At 41.5% G+C, this 23,018-nt stretch overlaps 1 protein-coding gene across 1 annotated transcript; it reads right to left on the reverse strand.

Annotated features, from left to right (window-relative positions):
• Positions 1-11,048: 11,048 nt before the first annotated feature.
• Positions 11,049-19,378, reverse strand: LOC141981641 (matrix metalloproteinase-27-like). The gene is made up of 10 exons (XM_074943267.1): positions 19,262-19,378; positions 18,658-18,896; positions 17,869-18,017; positions 17,641-17,769; positions 15,553-15,714; positions 15,272-15,392; positions 14,279-14,409; positions 13,608-13,767; positions 11,579-11,682; positions 11,049-11,319 (listed from the first exon to the last, which is right to left on the reverse strand). Exons 1-10 carry the CDS (start codon positions 19,376-19,378, stop codon positions 11,219-11,221), a joined length of 1,413 nt encoding a protein of 470 aa, XP_074799368.1. The 3' UTR covers positions 11,049-11,218.
• Between the last annotated feature and the right edge of the window lie 3,640 nt (positions 19,379-23,018).

Here is a 23,018-nt window from a genome sequence, read left to right on the forward strand (position 1 = left end):
AAATAATAAATACTAATGTCTGGTATTTCTATTATAGGCTCAATCTCAATCTTTTAGTCTATAGTCCTGTAATTAAATTCAAATAGTAATTTTTACATTGGCATTCTGACTTGATACTGCATGACATTTTGATTAAAAAACTACAACGACCCAAAATTAACATGGAACATATTACATGGATTAAAAACTGGCTAACTGATAGGTCTCCAAATATAATTGTAAATGGGGAATAATCAACTGGGCATGTTTCTAGTGGGGTCCTGCAGGGACTGGTTCTTGGCCCTATTTAACATTTTGACATTTTTATCAATGACCTGGCAGAACAGAAAATCATCATTGATAAAGTTTTCCAATGATATAAAAATTGGGGGAATGGTAAATAATGAAGAGGACATGTCACTGATTCAGAGTGATCTGGATCATTTGGTATGCTGGGCTCAAGCAAACTATATGTGTTTTAATATGGTTACATGTAAGTGTATACATTTAGAAACAAAGAATGTAGGTAATGCTTACATGATGGGGAGTCTATCCTCAGAAACAGGGACTCTGAAAAAGGTTTTGGAGTGTTGGTGGATAATCAGCGGAACATGAGCTACCAGCTGACACTGTGACCAAAAGGGCTAATGAGATCCTTGGGTCATAAACAAAGGAATCTCCAAAAGGAGTAGACAGGTTATTTTATCTCTGTATTTGGCATTGGTATGACCACTGGTGTGACCACCACCACATAGGGGTGACTTGCTGACAGTCTGTAAGTACCAGCATGGGGAACAAAAATTTGACAATGAGCTCTTCAGTCTAGCAGAGAAAAGTATTACATGATCCACGGCTGGAAGTTGAAGCTAGACAAATCCAGACTGAAAATAAGTTGTACATTTGTAACAGCGAGGGTAATTACCCATTGGAACAATTTACCCAGGGTTGAGGTGGATTCCCCATCATTGACAATTTTTAAATCAAGATTGGATTAATTTTTTTAAAGATTTGCTCTAGTTCAAAAGGAATTATTTTGGGGAAATTCTATGGCCTGAGTTATGCAGTAGGTCAGACTGGCCCTTCTGGCCTTGGAGTCTATGAATCTCAGAATTTATAGTGATTATAATGACATTTCAGTGCTACTGCACATTGTTTTTATAGTGCATGGTATGTTGTTACACATTTCTGGAAACAGCTTTTCAGAGTAGAACATGTGTCTGAAGGCCAAATACCATGTTGACACTTTGACCTGGTAAAGTGCTGTCATGCACTCTTAGGAGATGACAGAACACAGTATGTCAGTCGTAATACTGTCTGACCTTCTGGAAAACCTGCAGGGCTCCAAGGATGGGAGGCACCCTCACAGCGTGACAGCTATGTGCACATTTGTTCTTCACTCCTTCTCCAGGCTGTGCCAGGAGTGAGTGAGCAAACTGTGCTGCAGACTGCCTCTTGGACATACTCCTGGTGCCCCACAGTGTGCCCCAGTGCTGTGTGTGAGGGGCAGGAAAGCTCTTTCTTTTCTCTTACCGTACATACCCTTCCAGTCCTACCTTAGGCTGCATTTCCAAAGCCTCCCAGTTGCTGCTGTCTGCTCCCCTCTCCCTGGCACAGGGTACACCTCCAAGATGCCCCCTACAGGTTTCTGCTGGGGCTGCATCTCCCTTTGTTGCAGTCTCTTTCTATCCCCCATGCACCTCTGTAGTGGAGAGGAAGCAAAGGGTGTGTAGTGGGCTGGAACATACATGAATTCACTCTAGTGCCAAGGTATAAAACCTGGTATCTATCAACCACTGACTATAATCAACACATCTGTGCTCTGTGTGCAGGCCTGCCTAGAGAAAATTGGGGCTCCAGGACATCATGTATGCTGATTGCTAACCACAATAACCTAAATAGGAATTACGTGTATAAACCCCAATTCACTTCTTCATATACTATGTGCTTAGAAATTACAAAATCAATACCAGATTTCCTGCAACAAGACTGGGAGCATCCCCACAACCCTAGCCCACACCCCCAGCCCTCTGCCCTGACCCCTGAACCCCCCATCATAGAATCATAGAATATCAGGGTTGGAAGGGACCTCAAAAGGTCATCGAGTCCAACCCCCTGCTCAAAGCAGGACCAATCCCCAACTAAATCATACCAGGCTTTGTCAAGCCTGACCTTAAAAACTTCTAAGGAAGGAGATTCCACCACCTCCCTAGGTAACGCATTCGAGTGTTTCACCACCCTCCTAGTGAAAAAGTTATTCCTAATATCCAACCTAAACCTCCCCCAGTGCAACTTGAGACCATTACTCCTCGCTCTGTCATCTGCTACCACTGAGAACAGTCTAGATCCATCCTCTTTGGAACCACCTTTCAGGTAGTTCAAAGCAGCTATCAAATCCCCCCTCATTCTTCTCTTCAGCAAACTAAACAATCCCAGTTCCCTCAGCCTCTCCTCATAAGTCATGTGTTCCAGTCCCCTAATCATTTTTGTTGCCCTCCGCTGGACGTTTTCCAATTTTTCCACATCCTTCTTGTAGTGTGGGGCTCAAAACTGGACACAGTACTTCAGATGAGGCCTCACCAATGTCGAATAGAGGGGAACGATCACGTCCCTTGATCTGCTGGCAATGCCCCTATTTATATATCCCAAAATGCCATTGGCCTTCTTGGCAACAACGGCACACTGTTGACTCATATCCAGCTTCTCGTCCACTGTAACCCCTAGGTCCTTTTCTGTAGAACTGCTGCCTAGCCATTCGGTCCCTAGTCTGTAGCGGTGCATGGGATTCTTCCGTCCTAAGTGCAGGACTCTGCACTTGTCCTTGTTGAACCTCATCAGATTTCTTTTGGCCCAATCCTCTAATTTGTCTAGGGTTCTCTGTATCCTATCCCTACCCTCCAGCGTATCTACCACTCCTCCCAGTTTAGTGTCATCTGCAAACTTGCTGAGGGTGCAATCCACACCATCCTCCAGGTCATTAATGAAGATATTGAACAAAACCGGCCCCAGGACCAACCCTTGGGGCACTCCACTTGATACCGGCTGCCAACTAGACGTGGAGCCATTGATCACTACCTGTTGAGCCTGACAATCTAGCCAGCTTTCTATCCACCTTATAGTCCATTCATCCAGCCCATACTTCTTTAACTTGCTGGCAAGAATACTGTGGGAGACCGTGTCAAAAGCTTTGCTAAAGTCAAGGAACAACACATCCACTGCTTTCCCCTCATCCACAGAGCCAGTTATCTCATCATAGAAGGCAATTAGATTAGTCAGGCATGACTTGCGCTTGGTGAATCCATGCTGACTGTTCCTGATCACTTTCCTCTCCTCTAAGTGCTTCAGAATTGATTTCTTGAGGACCTGCTCCATGATTTTTCCAGGGACTGAGGTGAGGCTGACCGGCCTGTAGTTCCCAGGATCCTCCTTCTTCCCTTTTTTAAAGATGGGCATTACATTAGCCTTTTTCCAGTTGTCCGGGACCTCCCTTGATCGCCATGAGTTTTCAAAGATAATGGCCAATGGCTCTGCAATCACATCCGCCAACTCCTTTAGCTTCTGCCACTTCCCTTGAGACTTTTCCACAGTTTAATAGATCTCACCCTTTAAGATATTTTTCCTAATATTCAGCTAAAATTTTCTTTTTTTCCCACACGGCTGTTTTAAACACTCTTTCTCTCTCACACACACACTTGCCATATATATTTGAAATTTAAGAGTATACTAAATTAAATAAAATGTTTATTTCCAAATCTTCCTTTTCGTATTTCCATCCCATTAATCTTGTTTTCATTTGTACCACACAAAATAATACTCTTGTCTGCGTCTACCCCTTTAGATAGCCTGCTTCCTGCAGAATAAGTTGCTAAGGCTCTAAATCAGCAAATTACTTAAGCACATACTCAATGTAATCATGTGAGTAATGTCATTGACTTCAAAAGGATTTATGTAGGGCCACAGACACTTGTAGCAAACTCTAAGCTTTTGAATATCAAATTGATAAAAGCGTGTCAAAAGAGTTAAGACCAGTAGGTGGCATTTATAGCTCTGCATATTATAACCCTGAAAGAACCAGAAATAATTATGGCTTGGGATGATGAAAGCTGAAGTGTTTTTAGACTAGTATTTGTATCTTAAATCCTAAACGCTAGTGCGGCAAGTGTTGCGAAAAAAGACATATGTCATTCTGGGTGTGTGATACAGAGGTAATTGTTCCACTCAACTCCGGACTCACCTGGAGTACTGTGTCCAGTTCTGGGCAGCATACCTGAGAAAAGATGTGAAGAAATTGGAGAGAGTCCAGAGTAGAAAAACAAAACTGAGATGAGGTTTAGAAAACATGGCCTTTGAGCAAAGGTTGAAAGAATTGGGTATCTTCAGTCTGGAGAAGAAAGTCTGAGCTGGAGAGAGGTGGGAGGAAGAGAGAAATAACAGTCTGCAAATATGTAAAAGCGTGTAAAAGCATAAAGAGGATGGTGATCACTTGTTTTCCATGTCCAGCAAGGGTAGGGCAAGAAATAATCAGCTGAGTTTGCAGCATGGGAGATTTAGATTGGATATTAGGCAAGTTAAGCACTGGAAGAGGTTACCTAGGGAGATGATGGAATCGCAGTTGCTGGAGGTTTTTAAGAACAGGTTAGACAAACACCTGTCACAGAAAGTCTAGGTATATTGAGCCCGGCCTCACCACCATGGACTACATGACCTCCTGATGTCCTTTCCAGCCCCCATTGCTGATTCTGACACAATAGTTCCCAATACTTTCTTCTTGTCTTGAATTGCTGCTCTCCATACTCTATACCTGTTCTGTGCATAAACAGAGTGTCATGGACCCACAGGATCTGTGCTGCACCTCCACTTTTAAACAGTCCCTGGGAGGAACCACTTCAGTGTGCCAAACCTCCAAGGGGGTCCCAATTTTCCTTAAAGGTAGTCCTTGTGGCCTAAACTCATCCGAGACTGAGCCTCTGGACTTCAGCAGTCCTGTTTCACACCATGAGCTCTGTCCAGCAAGTCCAACTGACCCCTGGGCAGAAACTTTTACACTCTTCAGAGACCAATGCACCCCAGGAAGTATTTGCAGTGACATCAGGCAGCCTTTTCAAAACAGAATAGGTTTTATTTAAATGGATCACAGCATCAGGAAGTCTATAGGTCAGTACAGAGAAGCAAAGGCTAAGACATAATCTATCCTGGCCAAGACAGTGCTCCACCCAGTCAAGCTGCCGTGAAATCCATTTCTCTTTCTCTCTCTCTCTGTGTCTCTCTGTCTCTCTGTCTGACTCTTTGTCTGTACCAGGTGAGAGCTCTGTGACTCTCTGAAAGACAGCTCTTATCCCAGCTCCCCGACACCTCTCGCTCCATTGTTCTCCTTCTGCAGACCCCTGCTGAGTTCACAAGTTCCTCCTGCTGGAGTTTCTTGTAGATAGGTCTCAGTACTTGGAGATCCCATTGTCTTTTCACATCCTCCACTGAGATGGGTCTGTTTCACCCAGCTCTTTAACGAACCATTCATCCCACCGCAGACAGTTACATGACCCTACCATTCATGTCTCCTGTTCTGCCCCAAGAGCAGATTTAACCTTTCTGCAACTGCTGGTTAGCAATGCAAAGTACAGAGGGAAACTGAGGCACACATCAGAATCATACAAATATTACAGAAAATTCCCGCTTTTTTGCACAAAGAATTTGTCATTCCAGCTGCATACAACAGCATTGAATTAATTACGCATATTTAAGACACAGATTAGCCTTCAATTCTTCCTTTGCTTCATATCTATACTTATGAGTAATATATCACAGTATGTACAATTAATGTATCACAATATGTTGCTTTTGGGAGAATTCTCCATGCCTCTCTCCTTAAATGCTATTTCCCCAGGGAGGATTGACCTTTATTGTCATTTTCCTGCAGAAATACTGCCAGACCCATCTGCTGCTCAGGAAAGACCTACAGAAAGAGATGGGTCTTGCATCATACCCTAGGAGAGGCAAAATTCAGGTTTGTCCTGGTTTCTGATGGCAGCTGAGTCCCGCCCTTTCCCCTGAGAACACATTATCTCCCGGCCCAAGAGGTTTGTATCTGGGGACTGCTAGGCACAGCTTTCCCATCAGTCACAGCTCTCCTGGTGAGGTGTAAAAGTAGAGGCATTCCCTAAGGTAATAGGCTCAGTGAGAGACTGAAAAATAGGGATCATAAACCAGGATTTCAAAATGAACCATGAATTGAACAAAGAGCAAGCAGAGAGTGTGGAGAATTGGTGTTATACGTTCCTGTACATCGTTCTTACTGAGGAACTGGGCACTGCTGAGGTTGTATCTACGTTATAGTTTATGTCGGCATAACCCCCCTGAGTGACATAAGTGGTACTGCATAAGTGTCAGTGTGGGCAGCGCTATGTTGGCGGGAGAGCCGCTCCGGCATCACTTCTGCCGCTCGTGGGGGCTGCAGTAGTTAAGCCAATGGGAGAGCTCTTTCCCGTCGGCTTAGAGTGGCTACATTAGAGAGTTTCCAGCGGCGCAGCTGCATCAGTGCAGCGGTGCTGCTGTAAACTCTCTAGTGTAGCGGTGCCCTTAGTAACCTCTGTGTGGCCTTCACTGCCAGCATGTAGGAGCAGACCAGCCTGGAAGTGATCACTGTGGCTAGGTCTGTATCTAAGAGGAGAGGGTGCAGGCTCTACAACAGCTGTAAAAGAGGGATAAGATGTTTTTGGTTTTTGTGGATACCCAAGAGCAGTGAAGAGCCCATAAGGACTGAATAGTAATCTGGCCGGTACCATGGCAACCAGTGGGGAAGTACACTCACAGGCAGAGGTTTTCTCAGTCACAGCTTTCTCAAAATGTTTTTTCCTTCTTACCAACATTATGCTTGTGTTGTTTGAGCTGAACCTGAGCCAACTTTTATGTTACCTGCATTCCAGTTTCATTCAGACACTGGGGTTTCTGGGGAGAGACACAGCATTGTACATGCTCACTGAGAAGATGTAAAGCAAAGAATCATCAGCTATTGATGGTATTATAGTCCGTAACCTCTCTCCCTGGTCTAACAGCCCTGTTGGACATGTTCCCTAGCCGTGAGAAGAGTGTTCAGCTATGTAATCTGACAGATGTGTGCCAGGTCTGAATCCTGACTGGAAATAATCTAAAATGCTGATGGAGAACAGGCACTGCTGGAGCATCTGAAGAAGAAGACTGGCAGTTGGAGATGTTTCCTCTGAGGAAATGTTCCTTGAGTGCTGATATAAATGTCACATTTTTGAAGGTGCCCAGTAAACAAAGAGAGACAACCTCTACCTCATTCACTCACCGTGTCTTTTCAGATCTTACCTTTTCCCCCTTGCTTACTCCTTTTCATGTCTCCCTCCCTCTGTTATTTATTGCTTTAACTTTATGCAAAAGGTATGATGAAATTAGCTGTACTGAATTTTAGCTGTCTTCTTAGATGTGGTTCTGGCTATACTGAGGATTTGGGAATCAAGGAGTTAACACACTGAACTGGTTAAGGGCCTCTTTGTTCTGATTGCTTAAATGCAGAGCTTGCAGTTTCCTTTTCTATTGGGAAAATTAACCACAGTGCGCATGAAGTTATGGCCTGGGCGAGAAGTTATTGCATATGTACTGGAACAACAAATTGTGGTGGTGACATTTTCCTGTTTGTATAAAGTAGATATGTGGGGAAGGGATAAAAAAACAACTAAGCTTCAGTACAAATTAAAATGAAGTGTGGAGTAATGTGATGGTAAATGTCCACTGTGCACACAAACACAGCTTTATGGGGTTCATGTTACTGTGGGAAAGCTGGTGTCAAAGAGGCAATTACTTGCACAGAAGCAGTAGCCAATCAGCTATTAATGCACTGTGGTCCCTTTGAACACACCATAGGAAATGAGACATTTCTTGTCACAAGTTTCTTTTAAATGAGGGCATCACCCCATAGTTCTTACTCAGTCAAAGCTCCCATTGAAATCAGTGAGTTTGAACAAATTGACTGCAAAATCAGGAAAACGTAAAGAAATTCCCAATTGTTCAAATGTTCAGTTTTGCTCTTAGAATCCAAAATTGAAGCCAGCCCCAGCATGTGTAAGCAAGCATGCAACTGCAGTATTTTGCCTTAAGTATATGGAATTACACTTTCAAAATGGTGCTTAGCATTGTCACAGATATTTCTGCTATAATTTAGGGCCCAATCCTGTAGTTCATACACAGTGAAATCAAAGGAAATTGTGTCTATTAAGGACTTCAGGATGTAAGCAAACAAAAGTAACAAAAGGTGATATTTTGGTATGAAGCAGAGTGCTCCAGGGGTCAGTACTGGGGCCGGTTTTGTTCAATATCCGTATTAATGATCTGGATGGTGGGATGGATTGCACTCTCAGCAAGTTCACAGATGACACTAAACTGGGGGGAAGAGGTAGATATGCTGGAGGGTAGGAATAGGGTCCAGAGTGACTTAGACAAATTGGATGATTGGGCCAAAAGAAATCTGATGAGGTTCAACAAGGACAAGTGCAGAGTCCTGCACTTAGGACGGAGGAATCCCATGCACCACTACAGGCTGGGGACTGATTGGCTAGGCAGCAGTTCTACAGAAAAGGACCTAGGGATTACAGTGGATGAGAAGCTGGATATGAGCTGTGATGAGCTGCCAAAACCTAAGCAATTGAGAATATCTGGGCCTTTGAGTCAGATGATTTAGATTTTTTTAAACAATTATTTAGCTGTAGTGCTCAACAAAGAGTTGGGAGGAAAGGTCCTTGGTAAAGACTCACTCCCCTTCCTTTTAAGTAAAGGGCTGATGAAGCTCCCATTCCAGTTTTCTAGTCCTCCAAGGAAACGTCCAGCATCAAACAGGAAAGACACGATTTGATAATACTGATATCTCTAAGGTAAAAATCAAGCCCTTTTTGAGTATTGGGAGGAACTTGCAGGACTTCTTTATATATGATAAAGAAGAAGAAAAAAAGGACACCCAATTATCTTTTCCTTTCCTAATAAGCTGTGAACATATTCCATATGTGTGTGTTGAACAGAATGAAAATACCTGCATGTCAGGAAACGTAGGGAATAAGTATGTTACTATTGAAGGTAAATTCTCATTTAGACAAAGGATTTATTCAGGTAACCAAAAAATGTTTCAACTGGGAATGGACTGGGGTACAGATTTATTACAATTATTTGTGCTTTTACCTGAAGAGATGGGAACCTCACCTACATTCTGTGGGATGTGGAATAATTTCTTTTCTAGCTTAATGTTTAAACTTTTATTGCAGGTAAAAAAACATTGTTTTATTAAACAGCCAAGGCAGAATACAGTGTCAGACAATAGCCTTGCCTCTATTTGTAAGTTGGGGTGTTGACTGACTTGGCAGCTTCTGTAAACATGCCATGAAGCTGTGTCTATAGACACCCTTTACTGAAATTGTGATAGAGATGAGTCAAAACAGGGAGTCGGCTGAGTCATTTTATATATCCCACCAAGCTCCACTACAGTCTGTCAGCATCAACCTGGGTGTACAATAATAAAAAAGGGTACCTTCAGACAGTTACATCATTGGGCAATGGGAATGAAAGGCTACAATGACCTCCTGCCAAGCAGTGCCCATTTCATAGTCTGGGAAGCTGGCAGCCCCAACAAGTTTTCTCTCCCACAAAATTGAGGGTGGCTAGCAAATATTTTCTACTTCAAGCAACTTCTAGTTTAAACTGCATTAGGGGCCGGCATCTAACCAGCATGGTTCTAGCTGTGTTTCTTTTGTTCTTGAATTTACATGTTCACAGTCACAAAACTGAAATATCTGACCTGACATATTGCCCCAGGGTACTCTCGGGTGCACCAGACTCTAGGGTTTGTTGAATTTTTATCTCATTTTTAGATGCAATTGGCCAACTCGTGTAATTCAGTGTCACTCCATTGGCTTCAGTGAGACTAGAACAAGAAGAGAAGTATTAAATTCTACGGAGCTACACAGAACAATGGAAAGAAATGTTGAAGCCCTGATTGGCCCCATATTGGTTCAGATTCCCTGATGGCAAACAGGTCAATGGGAATGGAGTAGTCACACTTTCATCTCAATATTATATTATTATTATACTTTTTATTATGATTATTTTATTATATTTACAGTAGGGCTATGAGGTCCCAGGTGGGGATCAGGGTCCCACTGCACTCAGCACTGTGCACACATGTAGTAAAAAGAAATTCCTTATTCCAAAGATGCAATATGTGACTGAAACAAAGATGACAAAGAGGGGGAAGGAGGACAAGCCAATACAGTGAAAGCATGTTTTCACATAGATTAGTGCACAATATAACTTGCTGACGAGGTGTTCTATAGGCATTATTGTGTCTGGAAGGAAACATATGAAGGGAGGATAAGGTAGCGATTTTATGGATTTTTGTGGGGAGTTTGTTCCATGCACAAGGAGCAGCATGAGATAAAGCATACAAGTACTCAAGTTAGAAGTAGACTAATGGGTGGGAAAGGCTGTCATTGTTGGTGGCACAAAGATTTACACATGGTAAGATAATGGATTGACTGAACAGAACAGGGTTAAATTATGAATGGACATAATGTTCCAAGAAGAGTATACTTGATGCAAGAGAGAGGGGTGACATGGTTGAAGCAACAAGCAAGGAGGGTGATTCTGAATTGATATGAGGGTGAAGGTTGAAGGAATCAAGGCCAAAGAGGAGATGATGAGAAAGTTAAGACACAAGACAATAAGGGCCTGAATGACAGATTTGGCAATGTGGACAGAATTATTATTTGTTAAAACAGAGCTACAAATGACTTGGAGATTGGAGGTGTTGTGAAGGAAAAAATGAAAAGATGGGGATATATAATTTAAAAATATATTCAGCATATTTGTGTCAAGTCCTTCAGACCTTTTCTGTTTTAGAAATGTGAAGTGTCATGAACAGATGAAGCAAACAGCAGTTAATACCAAGCATAAAACACTTTATTGCCAAAATAGTGGGAAGTCCATTCAGAGTATAAAACACACATGAATATGTTATACTTTGTTATGAAAAGAAATCGAAGACTGTAGCTCTACTTTGACCATTGGACATACAATGAATATGAACAATACTGAGAATTAAAAAATGTAGACATTCATGAAAAAACAGCCCTGTTGCCTTTCCAATATACTAGGTTCTTTGATATCACAGTGATGTGCGATTTTATAGAAAGCTAGCTAGCTAGTCTTTCTTTTCTTAAGTTGCATATAATAATGTTTCATATTAACAGTTAAACCAGATATTGCTCTTCATCACACGAATAACTCTCTTAGCATTAGGGTCAAACTCCCATTGCTTTGATCCACGGAAAAAGTAGAAGAATCCTAGAAATAAAAGTAAGTGGAATGATTATATTGTACAAGTCATTTGTAGCTCTATTTTAACAAATAATGCTGGAGACAATAGCAAAATAACATCTTCCATATGCACAGAAAACCTCTTGTTACTTTCTGCTCTTAGCAAGGTAATAATAATAATGGCATATAATGTGACTAATATAATAATGAGTAACAATATTTTTAATCCTCCTGAAATTTACAACAGTGCAAATCTTCTGCTTACTTTAAAGTTCATTCCACTTACCTTTATGCTGGAAAACAGCATCAACTTTCTTGCCAATTCCTGGAAAATCATCTGTTATCTGTCTTGGATAGCCCTTTTCCATGGATTGACTGCTTTCCTCATACCTGAATGATATAACAGGGTAGAATGGATTTGCAAGAATTTAAGCCCTAATCCTGCAAAGATTTAAGCACGTGGTTAACTTTATTCACTGTGAGTAGACCAATTGACTTCATTAGGCTACCCACATTGCACAAAGTTAAGCACATGCAGCAACTCAAGACTACATGATCACAGTGGACTCTTCTAACCTTAAAACCTATGAGCCTATCTACTCTTCGCAGGAGTGTGGCCTTGTGTTTAATATGGGAGCAAACTCTTTGAGGGGCAGAGCTGGAAGTGTCTGGCTGGAAGCTGAAGAAAAGCAAATTCAAATTAAAAACAAGGCACAAGTTTTTAACAGTGAGGGTGATTAGCCATTGGAGCAAACTGCCAACAGAAGTGGTGGATATTCCATCTCTTCAAGTCAAGACTGGATGACTTTCTAGAAGATGCATTTTAGTTAAACACAAGTTACTGATCTAAATGCAGGGGTAAATGCATGAAATTTAATGACTTGTGTTATACAGGAGGTGAGACAAGATGATCTAATGATCTGTTCTGGCCCTAAAAGCTGTGAATCTATGTATTACCATATGGAGGCACAAAGTTTGGCATTTAAGCTTTGTCCATAGCTTGTAACTTGGAAGCATACTCAGCTTTGAAATTTAGAGGAGAGAGGGGGAACTGGATTATCACTCTTTGATGATCCATCTAGTCAAATTAAGGTCAGTTCTGATCGACCCAGTTCTCCTTGGTGTGAAGGACAGTTAATATAATACTGGGTTTACTTTAGCGGGTGAAAGGAGGAACTAAATGGTTCTTTGTTCAGAAAGAACTAGGAGAACTCCCTGCTGAAACAAAAAGAAAATAATTTGTTTTAATTGTCTTTGGATATGAGACATTTTTTGGAGGAAGGCTGTGGTTCTGAAATAATTACTGTATTAATAGTACATTTTAAAACTCTGTATGGTAGCTTTTATGTGGGCAGCTAATGTTCCTTTGCCCTGTCGCCAGGTCAGTAGAACAGCAGCATATGTTATTGCAAGGGTTCTTTCCAAAACCAGTAAATACAAATGATAGGAAACCACAGACAACTGTAAATTCAGCAAACATTGTGTGGCTGACTTGACTCATCAGACTAAGGAAATACACAATGATGATAAAGCCTCTTTGACTCATCCATGCTCCTTACTTATTGCAGGGACCTCTGAATAGTGACCAACTCTGCATAATGGGCCACTCACATGTCTAGTTTATTATCTGTCCTATCTGCCTGTTTCTTATTTCTCTGGTATTTGTGTGCTAAAAGGCACTCCTGTGAATTAGGTGAGCAGGGTTTGGCCATGGCTAAGCCATGCTTCTGCTGCACCTACCATACTACTGTGACTACACAGCTATTTATACTCATGCTCGTTCAACAAGTGCTAACCACGAATCTGTGTACGTGAGCAGGGGAATTGCACCTTCAGCTCTTGGTATAGACAGAAGCCGACACTGTGAGTCAATGTACTGTTATTTGTACAGAAGTTAGAGTAGGTAAAGTCCTGTTGGATCATCCAGTCCATCTCCCTGCCAACAGAGAATTGCTTTGTACAGCACATTTTCTAGTTTTTTGTCCACTTTATTTGTAAAAGTCCCAAGTGTTGCGGCATCTACCATTTTCCTTGAATACTCTTATTGTCTTGTACAGTGCACCAAAAGAAATCTACATGCAGAGTACTGTATTAACAGTCCTGTTAAACAGGTCTTTGAAAGAGAAGCAAAGGTATATTCTTTTCTCAGTTCAGGGGTCATTTAAACAAATACTTTCCTTGAAAATTAAAATATATTCCTTAATAAAGTGTCCTAGCTGTCTAAATATTTAAAGGGAAAATCTTATCTTTAAATGCACACATGAAGGTTGCATGGAAGTCAACCAGAAAGAAAAAAATTTAGCCATTGATCTTACCTCCAATACTTGTCACCTACAAAAAAGTCTGTTGTTCCTGTGTTTTTATTAGAAACGGCTGCATCAGTTTTCTTGACACTCCTTGGGAAACCCAATGTGTTGATGTTCTTAGGATAACCAGGGAGCACCTGGTACCCACTGATAACCCAGAAATTATTTCCTGTTAAAAACAACAACAACAAGATTTGTAATGTTTCACCTGTGGTTTATGACAAGCCAAACAAACACAAGTGCATTTGCTTAGTGGAAGTAACACATGGGCCTGCACAGTAGCAGAATTCAGGAAATCACATGTAAGGAAAACTAGGTGAAATTTCCGTAATTGTTCAGTCTATCCAGGCCAAGTCTATACAGGGAATTACACTGATGTAAATATGTCTCTCAGGGGTGTGAGAAATCCACACCACTGAGAGATGTAGCTATACCAATCTTACCTCTCCCTGCTACTCCCTCCCTCCCCCCGTGAAGACAGCACTAGGTCAACAGAAGAATTCTTCCATCAGCCTACCTATGGCCTCTTGGGAAGGTGGATTACCTACACCAGTGGGAAAATCCTCCCGTTGGCATAGGTATTACTCACATTGAAGCACTACACACCCCTGTGCTTTCCTCCAATTTCCTCCCAAAAATTACACGTAAGAAGAATTTAGAGAAAATCATACATATTTTACCTTTGAAAAATAGAATCTGATCTTTAATATTTTCATAAGCAGCTTGAATACCAGATGGGAGAAAAGGCCAGAATGTAGAAATTAATTCAAGTTCAACTTCTGAATTATCAGGATAAACTCTCCATATGTGCCTGATTTAAATATGATACAATTTTCACAGTAAATAATAAACCCATGTACATTTCTGTATATTCATAAGACTGTAAACAGTGATGGGACGTATAACCTCTTTCTTGTCAAGGGAATCTAGCAGGATACCATGTGCATTCTATTAATCAGTCAATGATTTCATCATGCTAGAAAGTAAAACATTGGCCATACTGGGAAAGAAAATTCTGTCACTTGCTGCAGTCAAATATCCAAATATATCAGCTACTTCTAGAAACCCCTTTTGGTGACTGACCAGTACACCCTTGGTGTTGACTGACTAAGAATATAAATTAGAGCTAGATGAGGGATTGGGTAGTTTCTGTGCCACAGTCTAACACATGAAAGAATCAGCTAGAGGATCCAGGACACACAAAATAATGAGTCTGATTCTGATCTGCTAACTTATGAGTTCCCACTGATTGTGGGCTTGTACAGATATAACTGAGAACTGAATTTGGCCCCAAGAGGTATTACAGAACATAACCATTCCTTTGCAAATGATGGTAGCATTTACTTATCTCACAACTCAATCTGACCATCTGCTTATTTTGGAATGAATCATAGATCTTTGCTGGACCTGAGATATTTTCTGGGAAAGACAAGGCAACTCTTGCCAGAGGACTCACTTGACATCTAGTATAAATGTAGGCGAGTTTGTAAATAGCTTCACTGTTAACAATAAAACATCTCTTATTTCTGTGGGTAATTAATTCTGAAATCTTTCTTTCTTTCTTTCTATGGTGCTTATCACTGGAGTATGTTGTTGCATTCAGTCATTAAGAAATAATGTAAAAGAAACGTCCAAACAAAGGTTAATGTCAATTGAAGAGGGACTGGGTTTACCTGTCTTTAAAAAACATGACTTCTCTGCGCAGTGTAGTGATAGCATCGAAAGACATCATAGGGTCACAGATTTTAGGTGATGTGGGTCTGGCTGGCTTATCCGGGGTGTTAGGTGAGGGTCCTAGGGAAAGCAGTTTAAAAAGAATGTACCAAAATATGTGGGATAGTCATGTATTTCACACACAAGAGGACAATATTGAAATATAATTAGTTAAAAATGATTTCACTTTGTCTGAGATATTGTTTGTTTCTGATTTTTTGAGGAGATGGATTCTACTCACCGTAAATGGCCTGTATGCCATTAATGTCATCCGGGGACAGCGGGAATTCAGTGGGGTTGATGTAGGCATAATTTGGGAACATCAAGGCTCCACGGTCAGTGGAATGCGAGAGACCCAATGCGTGGCCAAACTCATGAGCAGCGACAAGAAACAAGTTGAACCCTAAAAAAAGCATAGGTGCAAGACAGTTTAGATGTATTTGTGTCTACAGGCCTGCAACTGGGAAGTCCAGCTGACTGCTCAACACACAAGTGCTACAGAGGATCTTAGTGGTTCTACAGCCATCACAGAATATACCTCAAACCACTGGTGGTGGGATATAGCATGAAACGTTATATAAACAAGGTGGTCAAGGCTTAAATTCAGCTAGAGCTGTCCAGAGCGGAGCTCCAGTAAATATTTTCAAACCTGTGGAGCGAGCCCTGGTGCAACGCAAGGGGCTGAAGCCCCAAGCCCCAGCGTGCCCCATAGGGCTATAGCCCCGAGACTCCCCCACCCCGCAGCTGAAACCTGGAGCCCTGAATGGGAGGAGTGTAGGGGGCTCCAGGAAATCCTATATGAGAATTTGAGCCCTGAAGGTGATGTTCTTCCAGAGTCAAGAAAGGAGTGCCTGTTTGGCTCTTTCCTGTTGTTGTTGAAACTAGGTGAGTTGAGTGAGTAGTTAGCTAGAGGCGAGCATGAGAGCAGTTTTGATGAATTGCCAGGAAAGGCTTTCCAATTTACCTACCCCTGACTGTCTGGTGATTCAGACCTATCAAGAGCAGGAGGGCTAGAACAAGAAGAATACTCATATTTATGCCTGAGGCACTGAATTGTTGTTCTATGGGACTTTCTTCCCTGCACACATGGTACACACAGTTTGGGCAGGAAATATATAAAAAAAATAGTGCTGACTGGACGTTTTCCCTTTTATAAATAGATTTTTTCTAGGTCCATGGTTTATTTAAAATATCCCCTAATAAAACACATCAGACAAAGGTAGCCCTGATTTAATGTCAGCTCAACAAACAGGAGAAATTAGATTAGCTCAGATAGTTATCTTGATACTTTATAGTTATCAGTGTAGTATCTAAGCACCTCACAGACATTAATAGATTTAGCTTCACAAACCCCTTGTAAGGCAAGGAAGAATTATTATCTCTCCTTCAAAGACGAAAAACTGAGGTCCAGAGTTGTCAAGTGACTTGCCAATATCACAAGTCTGTGGCAGAGCAGTGAATTGAACCTAGATCTCCTGACCATGGCTGGCTAGAAAACAATAATTCCATTTTGCAAACAAAATATGAGGTTTGGACATTTCTTTTTGTTCCATTGAGGAATGAAACCAAGACTTTCTGAAACTTTTCATTGGGGGGGAGGAATGGAAGAAGAGAGAGAGGGAAAAGAGAGTGGAGTGGGCCATCCTTGAATATTCAATAGCCCAGTGGTTTGGACAGTTACCTTAGATTTGAGAGACCTGGATTCAAGTCCTTCCTCTGCCTGGTGTGGAACATAAGAAAAGGACTAGGAAATTGTATTGGAACCGGAGGGTTAATGTGAGTTTCCCCAGAGGATTCTGGGAGTTTGACCTCTTTCACAATTTCCTATGGTTCCCCAGGGAATTCCAAAAGGCTTTTTGAAATATCCCACAAACCACCACTTGAGGGAGCTGTGCTGTAAACTGTGTGAGAGGTACCGCAGAAGTGTACGACAGCTCTAGTGGGGACATGGGGCAAAACTGCAATGGCCCTATTGCTACAGCATTAACAAGGACACACTATACTGCTGGTGTTTCAGACAGTGCTGTGCCATTTGGTACATTTACCACTGGTTCCATCCTATAGTACAGACAAGGCCAAACTTGTATCTCAGTCACTGTGGATACCCGAATCTAAACAAACCAGGTTGCTCAGGAGAAGTATGTACTCTTCCTCTACAATCTTTTTTCAAGCAGGACTGTGAAAGACATTTGAAGACGATCTTTAATATCCTAATTATTTTTAACATTAACATTGTACTACAATAGGGTCCTTTATCTCAGGGCATTCCTTCCCCTAAACAACATCAAGATATCATTAACACATAGTACAGGAGATCTTCTTGACCTACCAGCAGAGCCTTCTGTCCAGTGTTCATCTTCATCAAAGTGGACATCCCCTCCAATACCATTGCCAGGTGGAAAAGCATGGCCAAGAACACCAAGGGGTCCATCAAAATAACGGGGACAGTGACCATGAGCTAAACAGGAATTTGTTGAAAAAAAATTAGAGCTCCATATCATTGCTGTAGACAACAATATAAATTCATCTTACAAGTTCCATACAGTTATTACAGTACCTCCAGTCCCAAAAGCAATCATTATATCTGCTATCCCTTTATAAATCCGAGTGAAAGTCAGTGGGGACACAGTGCTCCACACTTTAAATGCCTTCTGGATTGCTTTATCCACATCAGTTTGTGTCATATCTGGAGTGTAGTTCACAATTCTGTAGGAATAAAGAAACAAATGCATATGCTGCAATAATAATACTTATGGTTTATCTAGAGAGTTTATCCAGCAATGATAGCATATTGTACTAGAAGATACAAAAGGAGGCCTGACCGACGATCCTTGAGCATTCAAAACTCACTTTGGTTTCTGTGCGCCAGGAATGCGATAACTCGTCTTTTCCATCTCTAATATTTATAATACCAATGTTCTATCATATATATCTGACCTCTTAAATAATACCCTGACAAAATGGCTGCTGTTCAACAGATCTTCTCCTTGAGCACACTGAAAGTCATATCGACTGACTCTGGAGACATATTAAGTTGCCATTGATGACATCATTTGAAGACAACAGGGGTGTAACGAACATAAGTTAGACTCATGGTTGGCCTACAGAATCTTTACTAGAAATTATGTCAGAGAGGTAAAGTACCCAGCTAGACTCCCAGAGCCCAGGGTGTATTTGCATGAGTGGCAGGGAAAAACTGACAAATTTTTGTTTGTGTTAACCGAGCACACTTGCTAGGAGAGTTTTTTAAAAGAAAATAAATTAGGATGTCCACAAGATAACTTTTGAGCTCCTTTTCAGATGAGAACCACATTTTAAACACAAGAAAAAATTACATAGATATTACCTGTATGTCAGTTTGGTTTTTTTCCATCCTGGGAGAATGAAACCATACTGTCCGACATCAGGAACTCCACACCTGGGCTTCTGCATCACTTCCAAAGTCTCAGGATCTGGCTTCCCGGTCACTTCCAATCCAAAAAATTCTTGCATTTTTTGGATCTTTTCAACCATGGGGCTAGTGCTTCTTCTCCATGCTAGATGCTCTGGATCTGGTTGAAGCTCATAAAATTTCTCTAGGTACTCCTGACAAGAAATACATAAATAAATGAATGAATTCCACAACCTTTTTTTTAGATCTTAAAAAAATTACCTTAGGACCACTATTATTCGTACACTATGCTTTCATCCTCGATTTCCATGTGCTCCAGCAGCTATTTGTCTTAGGAATCAGGCTAAATAGAAACAGACCACACTTTCCATTTTTTTAATCACTTGACAATTCCTACTCATTTTTATCTGTTTTAGCAAAGTGTGCTTACGAGAGCTGTGTATGGTTGGGTAGGGAATTGTCATGGGATAACAAATTCTTGACCAATTCAAACATGCAGCTGCTTTAAAATCTAAAAGGAAAGGGCTCAGCACATCTTAGATTCAGAAAATGAAGTTACCTGTACAAGCTGCATATTTTCTCCCTCAGTGTTTTTTTCTGGAAGCACAGGAAAAGCATAAGAAAATGCCACATATAGTAACAGCGAAAATGGAAGGCTCTTCATTCTTATCCTCATTTCTGCCTTAGCGTAACAAGAGTCTGGCACTACTTTCGGTATATGTGTCTTTCAGGCTTCTCAGTTTATATGGTTAATAGGGTGTTTCATAAAGTCTGCTGTAGAATGACTCATGGTTTAACAGGCTTTAATTAGCAACAGATATCATATAACACAAGATGGAGTGACACAGTACAAGTTAACTAATACCATCTGATTGTGCAACCATTTGAAGACAGTAAATACTGGAGGTGATTGTGAAATTTTTTATTAAAGGTTTTAATCTAAAATGAAGATTCATCAAAATGGAATCGTTTTGCTGTAACAGACCAGTTTTAATCCTACTTGCAAAGAGAACCCCCCCCCTCCCCCTTCCCTTGAATAGCTGGGTGGTTAAGCCATTTACTTTGCTTATAGGAAGTCCAGGTCCAAGTTTCCAATTTGCCTGATTCAAACCAAGAGCTTGAACCTGGGTATCTCAATTCCCAGCTGAGTGCTTTAACAACTGGGCTATTGGCAGGTGAGACTCAAGTTGTCCTATTGAAGCTGTTCCACTTTGTATAAATATTTATTGGAACAGGGATTTGAACATCCACACAGCTAACATTCCCATCCAAGCTCTGGTCATCTATGCCTTGATTACTGCAACATCCTGCTCTTCTTGGGTCTTAACAAATGTGATCTTGCCCCACTCACATCCATTTAGAATGCTGCTACAAAGAGAATTTTCCTAGCCCATTGGTTTGACCATGTTTCAAGGCTGATTCCCCACTCTGACACTTCGAGTGCAGAAGGTGGGGGCCCACAAGGATTCTAAAAATTAATAGCTTTCAGAGTAGCAGCCGTGTTAGTCTGTATTCGCAAAAAGAAAAGGAGGACTTGTGGCACCTTAGAGACTAACAAATTTATTTGAGCATAAGCTTTCGTGAGCTACAGCTCACTTCATCGGATGCATTCAGTGGAAAATACAGTGGGGAGATTTATATACATAGAGAACATGAAACAATGGGTGTTACCATACACACTGTAACCAGAGTGATCACTTAAGGTGAGCTATTACCAGCAGGAGAGCGGGGGGCAAAAAACCTTTTGTAGTGATAATCAAGGTGGGCCATTTCCAGCAGTTGACAAGAATGTCCGAGGAACAGTGTGGGGTGGGGGGTGGGGGAAATAAACAAGGGGAAATAGTTTTACTCTGTGTAATGACCCATCCAATCCCAGTCTCTGTTCAAGCCTAAATTAATTGTATCCAGTTTGCAAATTAATTCCAATTCAGCAGTCTCTCGCTGGAGTCTGGATTTGAAGATTTTTTGTTGTAATATTGCAACTTTCATGTCTGTAATCACGTGACCAGAGAGATTGAAGTGTTCTCCAACTGGTTTTTGAATGTTATAATTCTTGACGTCTGATTTGTGTCCATTTATTCTTTTACGTAGAGACTGTCCAGTTTCACCAATGTACATGGCAGAGGGGCATTGCTGGCACTTGATGGCATATATCACATTGGTAGATGTGCAGGTGAACGAGCCTCTGATAGTGTGGCTGATGTGATTAGGCCCTGTGATGGTGTCCCCTGAATAGATATGTGGGCACAGTTGACAACGGGCTTTGTTGCAACGATAGGTTCCTGGGTTAGTGTTTTTGTTGTGTGGTGTGTGGTTGCTGGTGAGTATTTGCTTCAGGTTGGGGGGCTGTCTGTAAGCAAGGACTGGCCTGTCTCCCAAGATCTGTGAGAGTGATGGGTCATCCTTCAGGATAGGCTGTAGATCCTTGATGATGCGTTGGAGAGGTTTTAGTTGGGGGGCCTGAAGGTGACGGCTAGTGGCGTTCTGTTATTTTCTTTGTTGGGTCTGTCCTGTAGTAGGTGACTTCTGGGTACTCTTCTGGCTCTGTCAATCTGTTTCCTCACTTCAGCAGGTGGGTATTGTAGTTGTAAGAATGCTTGATAGAAATCTTGTAGGTATTTGTCTCTGTCTGAGGGGTTGGAGCAAATGCGGTTGTATCGTAGAGGTTGGCTGTAGACAATGGATCGTGTGGTGTGGTCTGGATGAAAACTGGAGGCATGTAGGTCAGAATAGCGGTCAGTAGGTTTCCGGTATAGGGTGGTGTTTATGTGACCATTGCTTATTAGCACCATAGTGTCCAGGAAGTGGATCTCTTGTGTGGACTGGTCCAGGCTGAGGTTGATGGTGGGATGAAAATTGTTGAAATCATGGTGGAATTCCTCAAGGGCTTCTTTTCCATGGGTCCAGATGATGAAGATGTCATCAATATAGCGCAAGTAGAGTAGGGGCATTAGGGGACGAGAGCTGAGGAAGCGTTGTTCTAAGTCAGCCATAAAAATGTTGGCATACTGTGGGGCCATGCGGGTACCCATAGCAGTGCCACAGATAATGCCTTATAGTGTAAGGTTTGCTGACGCCAAGTTAAAGGTAATAGGAGAGAGAGCTACAAGGCCAGACAGAATGTGCTGGTTGTTTAAGTTGCTAGGAATGCTTGTTAGAGGTTGCAGGAAATAAACATTGTTGTAACCCATATAAGGAAGGCAGAGTATTTGTGCAAAGTTTTAATTGGCTGATGTGTAGTGCAGTAGCATTAAGGAATATAAAAGTGTGTGTAATGACCTGCTCTGGGGTGCAGGATTTGAGATTCTATTCTCCCTGCACCTTGTTTGCAGCTGCAAATAAACTTTTCTGCTTCTCCACCGCGTTGTGATTATTGAGTGAAGCATACCGGGTAACGAACCCCTGCTGTTGTTTTGCCTCTCGGCACTGGGTTCCAGCAACACTTCAATCTCTCTGGTCACTCGATTACAGATCTAAAATTTGCAATTCTTCAACAAAAAAACTTCAAAAACAGACTCCAACGAGAGACTGCTGAATTGGAATTAATTTGCAAACTGGATACAATTAATTTAGGCTTGAACAGAGACTGGGATTGGATGGGTCATTACACAGAGTAAAACTATTTCCCCATGTTTATTCTCCCACCCCCCACCCCACACTGTTCCTCGGACGTTCTTGTCAACTGCTGGAAATGGCCCACCTTGATTATCACTACAAAAGGTTTTTTGCCCCCCGCTTTCCTGCTGGTAATAGCTCACCTTAAGTGATCACTCTGGTTACAGTGTGTATGGTAACACCCATTGTTTCATGTTCTCTATGTATATAAATCTCCCCACTGCATTTTCCACTGAATGCATCCGATGAAGTGAGCTGTAGCTCACGAAAGCTTATGCTCAAATAAATTTGTTAGTCTCTAAGGTGCCACAAGTACTCCTTTTCTTTTTTTAAAAATTAATACTGGCCACTCCAGGCTTGTATTAAACTCCCAAGGTTACAGCTTTCTCTGACCTTGGCTTAGTAAATGCTGCCACCACCCAAATGCAAAAACCCCTTGGGACCCAGGAAGGCGCACTTGGGAATTCCTCCCTGTGGGGTACTCTCAAGCCCTTTCACCCCCTCTTCAGGGAAGAGCTGAGAAAGAAAACAAAGGAAATCAGCTGTTGCCACCGGCTAATTAAAAACATATGCACAAACCTCTTAGGACACAAAAAATCCAATCCTGTTCTTAAAAAAGGTAAATTTTATTGAAAACAAAAACAAAGAAAATACATCTGAAACTTAGGTTTTTTGCTAGATCTTAAAAGAAACAATTACAA

Source organism: Natator depressus, chromosome 1 (genome assembly GCF_965152275.1).
Source record: "Natator depressus isolate rNatDep1 chromosome 1, rNatDep2.hap1, whole genome shotgun sequence".
In the NCBI taxonomy this organism is placed as follows: Eukaryota; Metazoa; Chordata; order Testudines; family Cheloniidae; genus Natator; species Natator depressus.

Bases quoted from the DNA above. Each gene is read 5' to 3' on its own strand.
- LOC141981641 (XM_074943267.1), bottom strand. From the start codon at position 19,378: ATGAGGATAAGAATGAAGAGCCTTCCATTTTCGCTGTTACTATATGTG. The intron at 18,897-19,261 runs GTAACTTCATTT...ATTTCTTGTCAG, and splicing joins AAAATATGCAGCTTGTACAG to GAGTACCTAGAGAAATTTTA. The intron at 18,018-18,657 runs GTAATATCTATG...TTATTCCTACAG, and splicing joins AAAACCAAACTGACATACAG to AATTGTGAACTACACTCCAG.